The sequence below is a fragment of the Gadus chalcogrammus genome, chromosome 11 (genome assembly GCF_026213295.1).
Source record: "Gadus chalcogrammus isolate NIFS_2021 chromosome 11, NIFS_Gcha_1.0, whole genome shotgun sequence".
Taxonomy (NCBI): Eukaryota; Metazoa; Chordata; class Actinopteri; order Gadiformes; family Gadidae; genus Gadus; species Gadus chalcogrammus.
The window spans coordinates 20,932,945-20,954,120 of record NC_079422.1 but is presented as its reverse complement, the minus strand read 5'-3'; the positions used below and the strand labels follow the sequence as shown (position 1 = coordinate 20,954,120).

Below are 21,176 nucleotides of genomic sequence, written 5' to 3'. Positions count from 1 at the left end.
ATATATCGCCGGCCGTACTGTAAGGGTGTTCATAGAACCAAGTGCCACGCACTAACAATCGTTAGGTTAACCCATTCCCCGTATGGACAGAGATAGCTTGTATAAGATGCTTCATAATCTTAAGTACTATTTTTAAGTGCCGTACAACATACAATAAGTGTGCACATTAAGTGCCAGGACGTACAACATGCAATAAGTGGGTATGAGGGGTGGGAGGGGATCCGAGGACATGAACCCGCAGCTTTACGTGATGCGCATCCTGATTGTGAGTCATTGTGGTGATGGCTGCTTTTATCCCCGCAGTGTGCCAACTCGGTTGTCCCTGACGGCGCCTTGGAGGTGCAGCCCGCCTGCGATCTGCGGGCGGTTGGGAAGAAGTTTGACAAAGGCCTCTATACGACTCTGGTGAGGCTTTGTCTGCTCATGCTTCCTGCATGGTTTCCTCTTTTTTCATAAACTTTCATGGCCCTGTGCCTGTAAATGTGTGCCTGTGGTGTTTAGTTCCAGCACCAAGTTGTTTGGGTTTTGGATTTTAGACTAAACAAGGTGTCTTTTGTGTGTCTCCACTGTAGAAAACCTTCCATGAGGATGTGGTGCAAGTGGTGCGCAAGAGGCTGGAGGAAGAGGAGGAGGAAGATATCCCCATGGACAGGAGGCCCACGGCCCTCGCGCGCTCCTATTACCTAAAGGTACGTCTGTCTGCAGCACTCAACCCCAGGCCTTGACATTAAGCTTCTTAAGCTAAGTTATGTTTTACTCCCTCGATAGCAAAACATATTTGCCCAAAATGGAAAATGTAGGCCTATTAAGAAAATGTATAAAACCAACAAGTATTTGTTGAATAATAATAATTTATTCAAATACAAAACATAACACTTATTATTGCTGTCAAAGCAGAAAGACCAATAGAAGAAACACTAGGGCCACAAAATTCATTAATTTATCTATTCATATAGGGCCTCCCACAGCAATCAGAATGACTACATTTATTTGTATTGATTTTTGGTGAATATTTCAAACTATTAATTGCATCCCGATTCGCTATAATGCAAAATTATCAGCAAATAATTACCTGTAGTAAGTAACAGCCCACTATTGGCACCTGCTCCAGCAATCAGAATGTGTATTTGTATGTATATTTATTGATTTGTGGTGATTGTCCTGACACAATTCCACGTGAAGTCTGTGTGTTGTAATTTGTAGACTAAAACAGAATAATTTGAATTCCCTAAAACAGATGGCAGCAGGAACGTAGATTTTAAGTGCGGTTCTCGCACAGATATCGATAGCGACATGTGGTTGTCATTTTATTCAATACGGCGTCCTAAACTGTCCTCAACACATTACGGTTGAGATGTGTTGATGTGTTGATGTTGAGATGTGTTGATGAATCAGAGATGTGTTGATGTGTTGATGTTGAGATGTGTTGATGAATCAGATTGCAGGGTAGTCAAAACCGCCGTTAATCAATACCCGCTGTCTACACAGACCCATGGAAACTCCCTTTGCCTTTTTGTTTCCTTTTTGTTGGTGGCGTCTCATTTTCAGGTGTTTTTATTTAATTATTTACTTCCTTAACATTTACCTGGCACTATGCCCGTTTTTGGATGCTGAAGGAACATACGAAAGTAACTCTTCTTTTTCTTCACTTGCTCGAACGGGAAACTACAGTCAGGTCCATAAATATTGGGACATTGACAAAATTCTAATCTTTTTGGCTCTATACACCAACACAATGTATTTGAAATAGGGTTGCCGCTGTGTGGACATTTTCACACCGAGTAATACGCTCGTGTCAACACCGGTAATACCGGTTTAAACGGTATTAACTTTGAAACTATAGGTAAACCGCAATCTTCTCCGTCAACTCTCCTCTCACACTCGGTGACAGCGGCTGGCAGCGCGCCAATTCTCGGCGTCTTATAATAGTATAATATAATTGTATATATCATAATACCACGGCCAAAAGCTCTGTGCGCCTCCGGATGGCCGTAGCGCGGGGAGCTCACGTAGGGATTGGGCTTCGCGGGGTTTGTTTACCGGCGTTGCTATGGTTACCGGTCTTGTAAGGAAGCGCGTCAATTCTCGGCGCGACAATTCTCCCGCACAGAGCAGAACTGTGGCCTATTCTACAAATTTTATTTTCTTAATTATAATTATATTATTCATTTTTACTGAATTTGTTTTTTATTACAAAAAACAAAAAAAAAAAAACTCGGTGTTGCCGGTGTGCAACACAGAGTAATCGGTGTTGGCCTCAACACCGGTAATACCGTATACCACGGCAACCCTAATTTGAAATGAAACGAACAAGATGTGCTTTAACTACAGGAATTACAACAGTTTGTATATGTGCCTCCCACTTTTTGAGGGACCAAAATTAATGGGACAATTGGCTGCTCAGCTGTTCCATGGCCAGGTGTGTGTTATTCCCTCATAATCCCATTTACAAGGAGTAGATAAAAGGTCTAGAGTTAATTTCAAGTGTGCTATTTGCATTTGGAATCTGTAGCTGTCAACTCTCAACATGAGATCCAAAGAGCTGTCACTATCAGTGAAGCAAGCCATCATTAGGCTGAAAAATCCAAACAAACCCATCAGAGAGATAGCAAAAACATTAGGTGTGGCCAAATCAACTGTTTGGAACGTTCTTAAAAAAAAGAACGCACCGGTGAGCTCAGCAACACCAAAATACCCGGAAGACCACAGAGAACCACTGTGGTGGATGATGGAAGAATTCTTTCCCTGGTGATGAAAACACCCGTCACAACAGTTGGACAGATCAAGAACACTCTCGAGGAGGTAGGTGTATGTGTGTCATAGTCAACTATCTAGAGGAGACTTCACCAGAGTGAATACAGAGGGTTCACCACAAGATGTTAACCATTGGTGAGCCTCAAAAACAGGAAGTCCAGATTAGAGTTTGCCAAACAACATCTAAAAAAGCCTTCACAGTTCTGGAACAACATCCTATGGACAGATGAGACAAAGATCAACTTGTACCAGAGTGATGGGAAGAGAAGAGTATGGAGGAGGAAAGGAACAGCTCATGATCCAAAGCATACCACCTCATCAGTGAAGCATGGTGGTGGTAGTGTCATGGGGTGGGCATGTATGGCTGGCAATGGAACTGGTTCCCTTGTATTTATTGATGATGTGAATGCTGACAAAAGCAGCAGGATGAATTCTGAAGTGTTTCGGGCAATATTATCTGCTCATATTCAGCCAAATGCTTCAGAACTCATTGGACGGCACTTCACATTGCAGATGGACACTGACCCGAAGCATACTGCAAAAGCAACCAAAGAGTTTTTTAAGGCAAAGAAGTGGAAAGTTATGCAATGGCCAAGTCAATTGCCTGACCTGAATCTGATTGAGCATGCATTTCACTTGCTGAAGACAAAACTGTAGGGAAAATGCCCCAAGAACAAGCAGAAACTGAAGACAGTTGCATTAAAGGCCTGGCAGAGCATCACCAGGGATGAAACCCAGCGTCTGGTGATGTCCATGCGTTTCAGACTTCAGGCTGTAATTGACTGCAAAGGATTTGCAACCAAGTATTAAAAAGTGAAAGTTTGATTGAACTCCTACACCGTTCACCTGATTTGGATGTAAATACCCTCAAGTTAAAGCTGAAAGTCTGCAGTTAAAGCACATCTTGTTCGTTTAATTTCAAATCCATTGTGGTGGTGTATAGAGCCAAAAAGATTAGAATTGTGTTAATGTCCCAATATTTATGGACCTGACTGTACATGCCAGATTTAAGTTGCCCGATCAAAGAGTGGGCAACCGTTAATTTCGAGGCCTGAACCCCATAAACACTGTAGCACTCAACCCCATAGACACTGTAGCACTCAACCCCATAGACACTGTAGCACTCAACCCCATACACACTGTAGCACTCAACCCCATAGACACTGTAGCACTCCACCCCATACACACTGTAGCACTCAACCCCATACACACTGTAGCACTCAACCCCATAGACACTAGCACTCAACCCCATACACACTGTAGCACTCTACCCCGTACACACTGTAGCACTCAACCCCGTACACACTGTAGCACTCAACCCCATACACACTGTAGCACTCAACCACGTGCACACGCTGCAGGACTTACCCTCATCCACACGTTTTTGCGCAGTCACTGCCTGTTCAGCCATGTGTTTGGCCTTTGCGTCTGTGGTTTGCTGTGAGGTATGTGATCCATCAAGGGGAACACCCTCTGTTGTGCCAACTTGCCGTCGGCTCCATCGGTGCATCGAAGAAGATGGAAGATGAGAATCTGCCAGATAAGGCAGGCTTCATCATGTTCTCATAAAGCAGATTTGGCTGAGGGCCAATGATATGGAGGCCCAGTTTACATTGCTGGCATTGGTGGATGAAATAATATTTGTAGATTGTTGTTGTGATTGGTTGATTGGCGTCAGCCTCCTGTTAAATGCGCAGTATTTAGATGTTGGTGGTATCTAGCAGAGCGACTCGGGTGAAATAGGATCTTACATTCAAATGTGTTTTGGTGTTTGGGTAACCTTGGATTGAGCCACTTATATCTACATTGTTCAAACACCATGTTCGAACATAAGGGTGCTCATAAGTGTACCTGGTACCAGAGTACCCTAGGCCGAAGATCGATGATCGATTTCGTGATCGTGTCATCTGATCTGAGGCCGCATGTTTTGGACACTCGGGTTAAGAGAGGGGCGGAACTGTCAACCGACCACCATCTGGTTGTGAGTTGGATCAGGGAATGGGGGAAATTTCCGGATAGACCTGGTAAGCCCAAACGAGTAGTGCGGGTGAACTGGGAACGTCTGGAGGAGGCCCCCGTCCTAGGTATCTTCAACTCACACCTCCGGCTGAGTTTTTCTGGCATTCCTGTGGAGGTTGGGGGCATTGAGCCGGAGTGGGCGGTGTTCAAAGCCTCCATTGCTGAAGCTGCGGTGGCTAGCTGTGGCCTCAGGGTCTTAGGCTCCTCAAGGGGCGGTAACCCTCGGACACCGTGGTGGACACCAGTGGTCAGGGAAGCCGTCCGATTGAAGAAGGAGGACTTCCGGGATATGATGTCCTGGAGGACAACTGACTCGGTTGCAGGGTACCGTCAGGCTCGAAGGGCTGCAGCTGCTGCCGTGTCGGAGGCTAAGCAGCGGGTGTGGGAGAAGTTCGGAGAGGCCATGGAGAAGGACTTTCGGTCGGCACCAAAGTGTTTCTGGAAGACTATCCGGCACCTCAGGAGAGGGAAACGGGGAACCATCCAAGCTGTGTACAGTAAGGATGGGACTCTGTTGACCTCAACTGAGGAGGTCGTCGGACGTTGGAAGGAACACTTTGAGGAACTCCTGAATCCGAATAACACGCCCTCTATGTTGGAGGCAGAGCTTGAGGTTGATGGTGTTTCGTCGTCAATTTCTCTGGTGGAGGTCACTGAGGTAGTCAAACATCTCCGCAGTGGCAAAGCCCCAGGGATTGATGAGATCCAGCCAGAGATGCTAAAGGCTCTGGGTGTTGAGAGGCTGGCAAACCGGGGTGGTGGTTCCCCTTTTCAAAAAGGGGGACCAGAGAGTGTGTGCCAATTACCGGGGTATCACACTTCTCAGCCTCCCTGGTAAAGTCTACTCCAAGGTGCTGGAAAGGAGGGTTCGGCCGATCGTCGAACCTCAGATTGAAGAGGAACAATGCGGTTTTCGCCCCGGACGTGGAACTACGGACCAGCTCTTCACTCGCAAGGATCCTGGAGGGGGCCTGGGAGTATGCCCATCCGGTCTACATGTGTTTTGTGGATCTGGAGAAGGCGTATGACCGGGTCCCCCGGGAGAAACTGTGGGAGGTGCTGCGGGAGTATGGGGTAAGGGGGTCTATCCTCAGGGCAATCCAATCTCTGTACTCCCAAAGCGAGAGCTGTGTTCGCGTCCTCGGCAGCCAGTCAGTTTCGTTCTCAGTGGGTGCTGGTCTCCGCCAGGGCTGCGCCTTGTCACCAATCCTATTTGTGATATACATGGACAGGATATCGAGGCGTAGTCGTGGTGGGGAGGGGTTGCAGTTCGGTGGTCTGAGGATCTAGTCACTGCTTTTTGCAGATGATGTGGTCCTCATTGGATCATCGGCCTGTGACCTTCAGCACTCACTGGATCGGCTGGCGGCCGAGTGTGAAGCGGCTGGGATGAGGATCAGCACCGCTAAATCTGAGGCCATGACTCTTAGCAGGAAACCGGTGGATTGCTTGCTCCGGGTAGGAAATTAGTCCTTAGCCCAAGTGAAGGAGTTCAAGTACCTCGGGGTCTTGTTCGCGAGTGAGGGTACTATGGAGCGTGAGATTGGCCGGAGAATCGGAGCAGTGGGGGCGGTATTGCGTTCGCTTTACCGCACCGTTGTAACGAAAAGAGAGCTGAGCCGCAAGGCAAAGCTCTCGATCTACCGGTCGATCTTCGTTCCTATCCTCACCTATGGTCATGAGGGCTGGGTGATGACCGAAAGGACGAGATCGCGGGTACAAGCGGCCGAGATGAGTTTTCTCAGAAGGGTGGCTGGCGTCTCCCTTAGGGATAGGGTGAGAAGCTCAGCCATCCGTGAGGAACTCGGATTAGAGCCGCTGCTCCTTTACTTAGAAAGGAGTCAGCTGAGGTGGTTCGGGCATCTGGTAAGGATGCACGTCCAGTGGGTCGGAGACCTAGGGGCCTGGGATCCCCCGGTCAGAGCTGGTCAATGTGGCCCGGGAAAGGGAAGTCTGGGGCCCCCTGCTTGAGCTGCCCCCCGCGACCCGACCCCGGATAAGCGGACGAAAATGAGATGAGATGAGATGTCTACATTGGACTAGATAAGATGTGTTTTTAATTGTAACAAACCTAGTCGCTATTTCTCTTTTTAACTATGACCTATGCAGGCTAAATAGGTTATTACATTTATCAATCTACCAAGGCACCTCATCACTTGTCACATTGTGGGGGGGAGGGGCATTCAGATGGTTGCAAGCTGCAATCTCGCCACTAGATGCCGCTAAATCGTCTTTACTTGTTTATGCTGATTTTGATTTGTTTTGTTTGTGGAAAACCCAAAGTTGACTGTGAGATGAGTCACGCCGGGGCCGCGCTGTGGACTGTGACTGAATGTTGTTCTCCTCATGTTCTCCTCCTCAGCTGCTGGAGGAGGTGTTCAACTGGTTCAACAGCCAGGATCCTAAAGTGTGGGACCCACTCACCAAAGAATTGCCCTTGTGAGTAACTGTCATTGGTCAATTTTCTTTATTTATACAACAAGATTTGACTTTAACTTCCTATACTTATATAAAAATATAAATAGGCCTATATTGTAAAAAGAAAAATATATATATCTATACATACATACATACCTAACCCTATATTTTATTAACAATATAATAAGTCAGAACAAATTCCTTTTGCCGATTAAGCCAATTATTACATAAAAATAACTAGGATTCTGAGAATCATTGTGTGTCTGGCAGCAAAGAGTTAGTGGCCGACATGACTGTAAATCAGCACACAAGCACTACAGACCAACAGAGACGCCCGTAAGCCTTTACTTATACTTACCACAATAGGTACTTGGTATAAGTCCCAGAGTAGTGTGGGAGTTTCCACCATACTCGGATTTAAGAAACATGACTCGGCACGACTCATTTGTATTCATCCATCCTGTCTGGGCCTGTGGGATGGCAGTGGGCTGCACTTGGGGAGGGTAGTTCCCTGCCAGGGGAGAGCAGCTGTATCCCAGCCGGTGGAAATACAATGATCAAAGTGCACAACCAATTAGGAATGAGGTACGTGAGCTGTAAAGCGCATTGATGATGTGATGGGAATGATCTTGTGTACCCTGTGGGGGCCGATGATGCTGACTGAAACTTGAGGTCATCTGGGCCCCTGTAAAGGGGCCGGACAGTGACTCGCACGCTGACTCGCACGCTGAGAGGTTGAGTCCACACACATTTACGAGGAAAGTTGTGTCACTGAAGACTCAGTTCCAGAGTTCCCGTTGTCCGGTAATTACCGATCTATGACCGGGAAAGAAATTAGGAGGACCGGAAATTCTAAATGTCTCCGGTCAGAATGACCGATTGGAAATAAGGCCCCGTCCACACAGAGCCGAAACGGGCGAAAACGATTCGGTTTCGTTTTATGTGGAATATTCAAGGCGCTGGTTCTCCACAGAAAAAAGTGGAGCCCGTCAACCCTGCGCTCATACAGCATGCGCGCTGTATACAAACATTCAGTCACGAGGAGATTCAACCTTTTAAATTGAGCAGAAATCCTTTTGAATGAGTTCATTTGAATTGTGTTTAAATATGCTACAGTGGTCATTTATTTAGCCAATTCATGTAAAACAATGAGGGTTTTGATTGTAGCGTAGCCTGTGTGATGAAATAAATAAGTTGTTACATTTCGTGCACTCGCTCAAATTGATCGCTAAAGACTACCGTAGGTTTATGAACTAAACGGCGGCAAGCTAGCGAAAGCTGGCGGGAAGGTTTGCGGAGTACCGATATTTAACAACCATGGCGAATCAAAATATGATCACACACTTCTTCTTCTTCTTCTTTATATAGCCTGCCTATCAATTTTTTTAAGTGCAATAAACACAGACAATATCCGACCAATTTTTTTCCAATTTGACCGGTAAAATGAAACCTTCCCCGTCACATGACCGGCACCAATTTCTTCTAGCGGAAACACTGCTCAGTTCAATTCATTTCCAACTTATTTGTCTAGGACTTAATCACAGGTCCAGTTTGAAAGGGCTTATCAGGCCGTGTGTTTATGACTCCCCCCTGACCCTAGCCCCCCAGCAGGAAAGAAATAACCTTAATTACCAAGGAGGAAATCTTGAGAAGGAACGCAGAGTGGAGGATCTTCCAGGGATGATCAGGCAAAACATTTAAATCGGTGATGGCTGGCCGGTTAACCATGAGGAAGGTCTGAGCAACCAGTCGCAGTCGCAGTCACAGTTAGGGATGGGGATCGAAAACCGGGTCTGTCAAGGACCCGGTTCCTTTTTCAAAACCCGAAAGTCATTAAAGAGATACTTCACCGGTGGGAATATGAAGGTTTTATGAATTAAATAATTCAATGTATTATAAATGTGAAAAAATAATTGAAATCGGTTCATCCTAGCCTGAAAAAAGGCAGAAAGAGTGTTTTCATGGTGTCTCTGGCTCAAAGTAAGAAAACCTCCAACTACCACAGTGCATTGCGCTCGCTGCCCCGCCCACCTGTCGGTCTCCCGTCCCCCTCATTCCCCCTCAGTACGCGAGCTCCCGCCCCCTCTCATTCCTTATTGGTGGAAAAATTTTCCACCAAAAGTGTGTTGTAGTCCCCGACCCTTCTAGCGGGACAAGAGGTTTCTCCCGAAATTACGTCAAACGCGTCATTTGACGTCATTTCGGTTGAAAATTAGATGAGAAAAAATGGGCCAAGGGGAGACTGGTTTAGACTGATATTTATTTATATATTTATTTATATTACAATGCCGATTTTATAATGATAGAACGCCGGTTCTAAATGGGTGAAGTATCCCTTTAACGTTTGGGCTTATCGATACCACTATCGAGTCCCGTCGCTCATTTATTATATTTTTTGTCCTGTAATGTAATGTTGTGTCCTTCGAGTCGCGTCAGGGCAAACATGTATTACAAGTAAAACGAGTGAAGTCTGGCGGTTAACTTTGCTCGCGAGGATGGCTGAAAAGGGCGAAAATCATTCATTGTAAAGGGGGGAACACAACCTCAATGGCCAAGCACATTGGCATTGTGCATCAAATAAAGACCTTCGACTGTCTCCTCCGTGTCCTGTCGCACCACAGACGGGCCTGTCTTAATCATCCACTCAAAGTACGAACGGTAATCGCACACACAGACATTGTCGCTAGTCCCGTCAGTTAAAAATAGTAATCCAATTGTGAATTGGGTGTTATAATCGGTAGCATACAAGCTAGTTATCTTAAAAAGTAAATAAAGTTTCAGATTTGCTGCGTGACGATGTGTTGAGGTTGGCTCAGTAAAACGACGGTTATCATGATGCGTTCAAATGTAAAATAAAGAAACGGTAAATTGAGTTTTTGGTGAGAAACATGAGTAATTCTGTATTACTAATACAATTGTATAGTGCTCTAATCGTTTTAGTATATATAATTAAAACTACTGATGTCAATATTTATTAAGAATGACATATTTAATTTAAAATACAATTATTTATTTCCTAAATATTTTCCTCATTACTAAAAACCCGTTGTATTTCCACCAATTATTAGAAAAGTATCGATAGTGGTATCGATAAAGACTCGGATCGTTAAGGAGCATCGAAAATGGTATCGATATCAATAAATATGAATGATCCCCATCCCTAGTCACAGTCACAGTGACATGCTAGAACAGACAGAATAATGAATTAGAAGGGGAAAGTGCATACAGGAAATGTAGACTCCTGCTAATTTAATAACGACTCAAACAAACGCCCACGCGTGGAATCTCTGCTCATTTGACAAACGGCGCATATCGGCGACTTTAAATTTGATAGAGAAAGAAATCTAGAATGAATGCTTTGTTGTACATTTACTCATTCTTACCAAAGGCTCTTGAAAGTAGTAGTAGTAGAGTAGTAGAGTATTCTTCTTCTGTGGTGATGCAATGGCGGATACATGTCCTGTGGGTCTTTTTGGAATTTAGGAGCTTTATGATTAAACAAAAAATATGGTTTCAATGGCTGTCTTGATGAGCCTTCCATAGCGATGAGTAATTTCTGTGGAATAGTTTGTATGAAAGGCCTTGTTCTATGAATTCAAGCCAAGATTTCACACCAGCATGAGCGTAGTCATAAGCTGGTATGGACTACAATGTGGGGGGATTTTCATGGGTAAGATGAGAAAGAAATATCACAAAGCCTTCTTAACATTCAGTCAGATTTTTTTAATTATTAAACAGCCAGTTATAATTTATTTCTGGGCACTTTTTACCAGATTATTCTGTTAATTAAATTTCACAGGTCACAAATTAAATGTGTGACCTGTTTCAGTTTCCCTTTGCACAAGTTGAACCAATGGTCCAGGCAGATTCAATGAACTGATATGTTTTAGCTTTTTTTATACTGAACCACTGAAAAGTACAACTTGTTCCTTGAGGGGGCCTATTGGGAAATTACTCAACTGAAATCTTTTTATCTTTTTTGATTCCATTTCTGAACTGAAAAACAGGCGTTGAAGTTTTTTTCTAAAGTCTCACTGAAATATATTTCGTTCACTGACAATCATTTGCTAGATTTACACTTTAACACTGTTTAATGTGGTTCTGTAACAAAAGGAACATAATTTGAGAAACGTATCATATTTGAAGTGTTACGAAGGATACTATTTTACAATACTTCAATTCAAAGGTCTAACGATCTAACATGAAGATAAACCAGGCCCAAGCCCTCTGTAGCCCCCCTAGACCCTCCTGACGGCCCCCACAGACCCTCTGTGTAGCCTCTACCGTATTGACCCGCTGCGTTTGTGCTGCAGGGGCATGCTGACCCACGCGGTGCACCCCCCCACCACGGAGCACGTGTACGCCCAGTGGCAGGAGCGGGAGGAGACGCGGCCTCCTCTGGGGGCGCTGCAGGACGTCCGGAGGGACGGGGCGTGCCGGCCCCCCCTCGGGGTGCTGCAGACCCTGCAGGTGAAGCAGGAGGAGGTGGCCTCCCCGCTGTCCAGCGACTCTCCCCTCAGGACCCACGGGAAGAACAGCAAGGCCTCCAGGCTCAAGTTCAAAGGTAACGCGGAGCGTTACCCCCACCCCCCCCCCCCCCCCCCCCCCCCCCCCCCTCGTCAGCGTTTCGCCAGTGGTTTCATGGCGGGTTGTTTTTTTGTCTACGCAGGTAAACGGGGTCGGCTCTCGAAGGCGGACCTCGACACCGGGTGGTCCAAAGAAGACGAGAGGCAGTGCTCCCTGTGCCAAAAGTATGGAGACGCCAAACCCAATGTGAGTTTCCCAGACCTCGTTAGACAGGCTTTGAACCTCCTCTTGCTGTGCTATACAACATGGTTCCTTCTGTAGTCATGATGTTGATGGTTGGTGGTCGGACCTGTTTGGATTGAACTTGACAGACTTGTTAGTTGTTTGTTGAGCATGCAGCAGAAATCTGTTTGGCAGCTGTCAAAGGGGACGTGTTTGTTCTTCCACACTGTTCCCTGACTTCTCTGCCTTCCTGTGCATCTGTCCTAAAAGGAAGCGGGCCGGTTGCTGTACCTGGGCCAGAACGACTGGGCCCACGTCAACTGCTGCCTCTGGTCGGCGGAGGTGTTTGAGGAGGACGACGGCTCGCTGCTCCACGTCCACAGCGCTGTCACCCGCGGCCGCCTGATGGTACGTCCGTTATGCATATACATATCGCCATATGCAAATGTTAGCATGTGTATACAGCGGTTGACACTTAGGTTTCAAAAGCACTTGCCCATCGGGCAAGTACAGGTCATGTTCAACTTGCCCGAATGTGAATGTGCCAAATTATAATCAGAATTGTGAACGGGCCTCTTTTTGCCAGGCACCCGGCCTGGTTTTGGGGGGCTCAGAAAACTCATCCTAGCTCAGACTGTAGCTGAATGTTAGCTTCCACACATGTTGTGTTTAAAAATAACAAACTTCTCTTTGTTTACTTATTTATCGAATGGTCACATCGTGCTATGAAGTGATTTCAGTCCACCGTTGCAACCTATTAAAGCTATCGCCCAGTTATATGTAGACCTGCATGATTTTATGCAAATATACATAACTAAATGTCCAAGGTAGTAGCAAAGATATGTCTTTTTGAACTTTCACGTTTCTTGTAGGTCTAACTGAATAATCACAATCGCGTTTCCAGTAGTGTTGTCAGTCACGATACTGGATTTTCTAACTTCAATACTTTACTTGGAAAAATATCGATCAGGGGAAAAGTTTTTTTCAGAGAAGAACGTACCCAAAGTAAATAGAGTATATCTCCACAACTGCAAGGGCGATGATGTCATCTTTGTGCCAAAAGAAAGATTGTTGTGCAAGTGAAATATTCAATGTGGATAATACTTGGTTAAAGTGAATAAAGCCATGGAACACAGTATAAGTAGAAGATAACATTTCCACCTGAAATAATTATCAGTTAGTCGTTATCAGTTGGGAGCGCTGTCTTACTATGAGACACAAATAAAGGTACTGGACTCTTCTTAGAAGAGTCCAGGTGAACTCCGGACTTGACCGGTTTGAGCTGTTTTTGATGATAATTTATGCTCCACAGCGATGCGAACGCTGCAACCAGACAGGGGCCACGGTGGGCTGCTGCCTAACCTCCTGCCAGAGCAACTACCACTTCATGTGCGCCCGGTCCCGCCACTGTGTGTTCCAGGACGACAAGAAGGTGTACTGCTACAAGCACCGGCAGCTCCTCAGCGGCAAGGTGAGGGCTGGTTCTACTACTGGGGGTTAACCCCGACCGTCTGGGGCTGGAACTGGCATTTTGGGAAACAGCCTGTGACTTAGGAGTTGATCATGAACTGTAAATGAATGGTTACCGGTTCTCATTAGAAAAACCCACAACGGAATTGCACTTCTGCAGCTAAAAGCACAGAAATGTTACTTTTGAACAACATATGATGGGTTGTAACAGGTGCTACATGCTGATTGTGATTTGGAGGAATGGAGTACAGAAAAACCCAAGGAGCAAGTGCTCCTGTAGTCCATAATCCGCCTTACATCACCCAAACACTAAAAGCTAAAAGCAGTGAATATGTAAAGAGAATCTGTGTGTGAACATTGCCGTTCCTCACTTCTTTCCATTCCTTTCTTCTCTAGATGGTGACAGGGCAGGCCTTCGAGGTGAAGAGACGGGTCTATGTGGACTTTGAGGGCATCAGCCTCCGCAGGAAGTTCTTGACGGGGCTGGAGCCAGAGTCAATCAACATGGTGATTGGTAAGCGACAATGGGTCCTCTCTTCAGTTTCCTGCTCTGGACCTCCCCATAACACCATTATGATGAAGGAAGCATCGCTAACCCTTTCTGCTTCCTTTTCCTTCTCTCAGGCTCGTTACAGATTGAAGAGCTTGGCGTACTTACAGAGCTGTCAGCCAGTAAAGATAAGCTGTTTCCTGTAGGCTTCCAGTAAGTTAACTCACCTCCTTTAACTTTCCTCTGTCTGGAATCAGGAATAGGGCTGAACGATCAGGAATCAGGAATAGGGCTGAACGATCAGGTATCAGGAATAGGGCTGAACGATTTTGGGAATTCATCTTATTGCGATTTCTTGGAAGCCTGGCTATTGCCAGACCAAGCTCAATCGTAGATTGCCCGTTGGTCTGGGGAAGCTGCCGTAATTTTCTTCAGCACAAGAGGCGTGCTCAATGGGCCTAGTTCAAATGACTCTGTACGCAATTGGCTGCTTGCCGTCGTTCCCTGTCGTCATTGTGTTAAACCAGCCAATAGCGCACCAGGGGGAAAAGCCTGCTTGGTGATTGGCTCCCGCAAAAACGTATCGGAAGCAAAAAAAATGTAGTGCTCTCCTCCAGACCCTTTTGCAGGGCGAACTCAAATCGCCGTTAGAATGGGCTGGGCTACCCAGTATAGTAACTTGGACCAATATTGCAATTGCGATTTAGTTTGCATTTAGTTTAATTTTTTCTTTTAAAAGTTCGTTATGCTCCATATTACTCGCATATTCACGATTATTACTTTTTAACACAGCCTTTGAGAGTTGCAATCGCGTTCTATTACATCGCAATGTCTGTTTGACTTCGATTAATCGTTCAGCCATGATCAGAAAGCAGCCAATGACTGACGATGCGTGTGGTCTCTCCTCCCGCAGGTGCTCTCGTCTGTACTGGAGCACGGTGAACCCCCTGCGACGGTGTAAGTACACCTGCACGGTTCAGGAGTTGCGCCCCCCCGTGCCCGAGCACCCTCCAGAGGAGACGCCCGACCGAGGGCACAACCATACTACTGCTCACAGCCCCCCCCTGCCGTCTGGTACGTTCCTCCCTGCTGCGTCGAGGTGGAGAACACCTAAAGATAATGCAATGAATCAGCCTCGGCTGGCATGTGGCTCCGGAGGTAGAGTGGGTTGGCTGGTAACCGGAAGGTTGCTAGGTCGATCCCCGGCTCTGAGCTGTCAAGCTGTCCCTGAGCAAGACACCTCACCCTAACTGCTCCCTCCGAGTTGGCTGTCACCTTGCATGGCTGACACCACCGTCGGTGTGTGAATGTGTCGGTGTGTGAATGTGTGGTAAATGTTAGGCAATGATTGTAAAGCACTTTGAGTGGCGAACATGGTTAAATAGAGCTGCAAGATTGGATCTTCAATGTTCTTTTAGAACTAAAGTCATGAAGAGGCACAACAGTCTGTCATTGTTGACCGTTGAGGCTAAATTAACATCTAGGGCCCTATTTTAACGGTCTGAAACGCAAGTGGGAAGCGCAAAGCGCAAGTAGCTTTGTGGGCGGTTCTACGGCGCTATCGCTATCTTACAGGCGGATAAATGACGCTTGCGCCGCGGCGCAAGTGTCAAAAGGGTTGGTCTGAAGCAGCCTAATTACCCGTAGGTGTGGTTTGGGCGTAACGTGCAACAAACCAATGAGAGTGCCAGCTCCCATCCCCTTTAAGAGCCATGAGCGCATTTGAATCGGACGAGTTGATATTTTGACAGCGCGTCTGCAGTCTCCGAGAATTTCAAACTGCAAATGGCTTAATTTATTGCCAAATAATATGGCCTAATTCACACATGGAATAAGGGGTTTTCTTCCACAACTTCAGAAATACTGAGTCCTCAAATAAATTTCGGCAAAGAAAACGTATGATAGGCTATAACATATGATATGCGGTAACTGTGGTTCTATTTAATGATATACGCAATACATTATAAACATTGTTTCTTATCAGTATTGTATGCTATCCTAATATGCATGTGTCCCCGCGGTAATAGACATTGCCATTGATTGTATTATGCGTTACGTGTTTAGTTTGCCCATGTGAAGGAGTTAAAGTAGGCCTACCTCGGGGTCTTGTTCGCGAGTGAGGGAACTATGGAGCGTGAGATTGGCCGGAGAATCGGAGCAGCGGGGGCGGTATTGCGTTCGCTTTACCGCACCGTTGTTACGAAAAGAGAGCTGAGCCGCAAGGCAAAGCTCTCGATCTACCGGTCGATCTTCGTTCCTATCCTCACCTATGGTCATGAGGTTTGGGTGATGACCGAAAGGACGAGATCGCGGGTACAAGCGGCCGAGATGAGTTTTCTCAGAAGGGTGGCTGGCGTCTCCCTTAGGGATAGGGTGAGAAGCTCAGCCATCCGTGAGGAACTCGGATTAGAGCCGCTGCTCCTTTACTTAGAAAGGAGTCAGCTGAGGTGGTTCGGGCATCTGGTAAGGATAAGAAATACCATGCAAATTAAATTTAAATGAAGTGAAATTTCGAGGTTGGAAACTGGGCGCCTTACAGAGCACACACGCGCGCCCGCATTCATTCATTCTTTTTAACACTCACTCGCGGTAAAACAATGTTTTTCACGATCAAATAGGCCTACTCATCAATCCTAAAAGTTATGGGCATGTAGGCCTACACGATGTCTGTGTCAAGAAAATATGTGTTTGCTGTACGGTGTTTGCAGATGCATTGATTTAAAAGTACAACTTATTACCGCTGCATCAGCTGTTCTTTCCCAAATAATTTACCAAGAATGTGCGGCTAGGTAGATGAGAGAAGAAAAGTGTATGCGCGAGGTGCACAAGCAATCCGTATGCATCGCATGCGCATGTATGCATCGCATGCGCATGTATGCATGCGCCCTTAAAATAGCGTCTGAACAACGCGCCACTGACTTTAAACCAGGTATTTCCTGGTCAGTAGCGCAATGGTATTCAGAGACGGCAAAATACCGTTTGCGCCAGAACACGCCTCCTCCTTCCGCCGAACCGCCCCTTGCGGCGCATGATCAATCCCTAATTTACCGGCGAGTGGCGCTGGTGGGAAAAGAACGCTCTGCGCCAGTTGTAAACTAGCAACGACACATGCGCCAGTGACTAAGTCACTTGCGCCGGATGCAAGATAGGGCCCCTAGTCTTCTAATGTTGTTGATAGGAAGCCCGATTTAGTTTTTTTCAGAACAGCTTGTTCAGACAGGCTCAAGGCACAGTCACATGAATAGACATGACAATAATAACATTGAGAGCAGCAAGCCTTTCGTAAAGTTGTACACTCCTTTAAAAAGGTCAAGATTCCAGCCAAGGTAGGGAAAAATAAAAATAAAATCTCGATTTTTTCTAACTAATGGACAATTTACGATTTAAACCTCTTTTTTTTCTGTTTTTCTCTAAACAAATTAAAAAGACCAAGGCAAAATTTAAATACATATTTTCTTTATTAACGCAATAAAAATAAATCAGATTACCAAGTAATCTAGGCCTATGTGAACCAATCAGTTGTTCGAGGATAAAAAATTAAATCAGCACCACTTGGCTGTCATTATTGTGCAAAGATTTTTTTATATCAAACTGAAAAAAAAGATCTTGTAGGCCATCCCTGAAAAACGTGTAAAATGCGATCGACTTTCTACAAACCTTATACGGAACAGTTTGTTCTATGTCTGACTGCTTGTACCCGAACCACTTCCATACAACTGAAGTAGAACCCTTTTTATGAATGAGTTCTTCATCTGTGTTCGTGGACATTTTTATGGGGGAGATCCGGGTCGATTGAAACACGGGACGATTGAAACACAGCGATTTCCTCGAAAACCACGGAAGGCTTTCACGTCAAATTTCACGTAAAAAAAACCCGCGATTTTTCGGTTCAGCCATTTCATAAACCGTAGCAAAGTAAAAATGCAAATTAATAGTTTAAACCGAAAAAATCGCTGAGCCCTACTACTAAGTTAAGCTTCGCTAAAGAGAGCAGGAGCTGTTTTAGACTTGGAGAACGATGCAGCCACCATGTTGAAACAACAAGCCAAAGCCTAAGCCTGCTGTGTGCCTGCCCATGGCTTCTCGATACGAGATTAGCAGTGGATTTACATGAACTAGAACCAAATGTGTGGTACCTTCACATTATCGATCATTTTAGTTGCTTCAGCGCTGGTAGCCTCGTCACCTCCAAGAAGCCAAGCGTGATAGTAAAACACTTCATTCATTCATGGATTAGTGTCCACGGCCCACCGGAGCGGCTTTTCAGTGATGATGGAGGGGAATTTAATAATGAAGAAATACGAGACATGGCTGAGAATTTCAATATTGAGATAAAGGCTACTGCTGGCTACAGCCCTTGGAGTAATGGTTTGCTGGAGCGCCATAACCAAACACTCATGGAGACACTGCTGAATGTTAAAAGCGACAACAGATGTGACTGGGGAACGGCCCTGGATTGGGCACTCATGGCGAAGAACACAATGCACAATGTCCACGGCTTCAGTCTATACCAGCTTGTATTTGGACAAAATACAAATCTTCCATCTGTACTAGTCGATAAGCCACCTGCCTTGGAAGGCAACACTATCAGTGCATGGGTGGGATAACATATAACAGCATTACACACAGCAAGAAAAGCATTCACTGAGGCAGAGTGCTCAGAGAGAACAAGGAGACCTCTGAGAAAGCAACTCTGTTCAAACGATGAGAATTATGAACAATGTTGAAGTATGCTCTGACGTGCATGAAAATGATGTCAGTCACAGTAGATTTGATATTGCAATACTTGATGAAATCAGTAACTGGGCAAGAAATGGAGTGTTTGAGGAGGTAAACAACGTTGGTCAAAAGCAGGTGTCCAGCAGGTGGGTGTGTACACAAAAAAAACAACCTGATGGTATAGTACCCAAAGCACGTCTTGTCACTAGGGGTTTTGAAGAATTTAACACTACAGATCTTCCAAAAGTCTCTCCTACGTGCTCATCGGAGTCACTCTAGTTACTCATTTCAGTTATATGTCAGAGACAGTGGACGCTGCACTCCATGGACATCAAGTCAGCTTTTCTTCAGGGGGCGGAGCTGTCTCGGAACATTCACATTCGTCCTCCTCCTGAATTCGAAAGTAAAGGAAAGGTATGGAAGCTGAACAAATGTGTCTATGGGCTTGCAGATGCATCGCTTTACTGGTACAACAAAGTTAAAGCAACAATGCTGAAAACTGGGGCCACAATGTCACAAGTGGATCCTGCTGTTTTCAACTGGCTTGACGAACAAGGTAGTGTAAATGGTATCCTTGCTTGTCACATGGATGACTTCATTTGGGGGGGCTCTCACTTGTTTGCAACTACAGTCATTCCTCAGATCAAAACTGCTTTTCAAGTGGGACGCGAGGAGTATGATCGCTTTCGCAACAAGACGTATGCATAAAGAATCTGCAGCCTGTTCTCATGGACTCATCTAGAGCTTTGGAGCGTGATTCTCCTCTCAGACTGTGAGACTGACAAGCTGAGGTCAAAGATAGGTCAGCTGCTATGGGCGGCTAGACAAAGCAGCCCAGATATCATGTTTGATACGTGCATTCTTGCATCCACTCTAAAACATGGTACTGTGCAAACTATGCATGAAGCAAATAAAGTTGTAAAGAAACTAAAGTAAGAACTTGTCACCCTAAAATTTCAGAACTTACGAGATGATGACTCTTTGAAACTTTTTTCAGTGATGCTTCTATGGGAAACCTACCTGACGATGGAACACAAGGGGGCATCTCATTATACTGATGGGCAAGGAAGGGATATTCTCACCTGTTTGCTGGCAATCGAAGAGGATCAGCAGAGTGGTTCGGAGTGCACTGGCAGGAGAAACACTTGCTCTTGCTGATGGGATTGACCATGCCATATTTCTGTCATCCCTCTACTCTGAACTCACCACAGGAAATTTCACAAAGGGCATCTTGTAGCTGACCAATGTGTCACAGACAACTACTCTCTTGTGGATGCCATCAAGTCCACCAAGTCTGTGACAGAGAAAAGACTGAGACTAGAAATAAGTGGCATTAAAAAACTAAACCAAACCAAAAGGATCCAACATGTTCTTTGGTCAGCTACAAAGGAAGAGCTGGCAGACTGTCTGACCAAAAAAGGAGATTCTGATAGCGCTGTAGGATGGAAAGTGGAAGCTTGAGGAGTGACTGTTAATGACTAAAACCAAACAAATGACTTTTGAAACCATTTCTGGTTGTTGCTCTTACTTTATACTGTTACTGTTTAAATATTTTTAATTTTTTTAAAGAGAGGAGATTGTTAAGTTTAATTTGTTGGCGCCTCTATTCTTTTAGTTGTATTGCTTTTAGAGGGTTTCTCGTGAGCGCACAGCCAGCAGGTACTTTTGCGTGTGCCGTGGGAGTTGACCGCCGGTGTGGCGACGTGATATGTTAATGCTTGTGGAGAGCGGAATTAAATGGTTGCCTGCAGACTATTATTGTAACTGGGAATTCACATACCATTAGCATAAGAATGGGTAAATATAGACTAAACACTAAAACAGATGCTGAGGGAATCTACACAACAGGAATGACTCTATACTTGATGTACATGTTAACTTGTATTGCGTATTGTCTTGTTTTAGAACTCACTTTTCTCCTTATTAGATTAGCGACCACAGCTGTGGAAGCTAATGGGGATCTGAAAAAAAAATAAAAAAGGCTTCAAACGTGTAATTTCCCATCCTGCTCTTTTCTGAATCCATCTCTTTAATCTTTGTGCAGCCCTTTTAGTTTCAATCGAGGAATGGCTTTAGAAATGTTAACTACATCTGTACATCTGTATTTATCTTTAATAGAAATCAAAGCCCAAGAGCCCGACGGAGCAGACATCCAGTCTTCTACGGAGGTCCCACCTCGGCCTGAAACGGGAGCCAAGCCAAAGATTCCGAGTTATCCCCAGGCTAGGAGGCCAGCTGGTGGCATGTCCCGGCCTCTCCCATCACCAGGTATACCTCATCCCCCACCCTGACTCCATCTCTTCAACATAAACATTCATCACATTGTACTTGGCATCGTGTAGCATCTTATCCTAGCTATCCTTGTTGTGTACGGGGAATGTGTTAACCTAGCGATTGTTAGTGCTTGCCACTTGGTTCTATCCTTAGCGGACTGAGAGTGATATTTTGTATAGTTTCTCTTATCTCGGACAAATGTAAATAGTTAGCTTTGGATAAAAGCATCTCCTAAATGCCAAGAATGTAAATATAAGCACTAACCTTGATAAACACCTGTGTC

The 21,176-nt window shown here is 45.3% G+C and overlaps 1 protein-coding gene across 2 annotated transcripts in view; it reads left to right on the top strand.

The window, feature by feature from the left end:
• The window catches only part of kmt2bb (lysine (K)-specific methyltransferase 2Bb), a 47,018-nt gene that overhangs the window by 16,004 nt on the left and 9,838 nt on the right, over positions 1–21,176 (top strand). For both annotated transcript variants that reach the window (XM_056601916.1, XM_056601915.1), the window contains exons 18-28: positions 304–405; positions 573–689; positions 7,136–7,212; positions 11,505–11,755; positions 11,861–11,964; positions 12,211–12,348; positions 13,253–13,411; positions 13,807–13,924; positions 14,035–14,113; positions 14,814–14,974; positions 20,738–20,887. In XM_056601916.1, the coding sequence (XP_056457891.1) occupies positions 304–405; positions 573–689; positions 7,136–7,212; positions 11,505–11,755; positions 11,861–11,964; positions 12,211–12,348; positions 13,253–13,411; positions 13,807–13,924; positions 14,035–14,113; positions 14,814–14,974; positions 20,738–20,887 (1,456 nt within the window). The remainder of the gene's footprint in view (positions 1–303; positions 406–572; positions 690–7,135; positions 7,213–11,504; positions 11,756–11,860; positions 11,965–12,210; positions 12,349–13,252; positions 13,412–13,806; positions 13,925–14,034; positions 14,114–14,813; positions 14,975–20,737; positions 20,888–21,176) is intronic.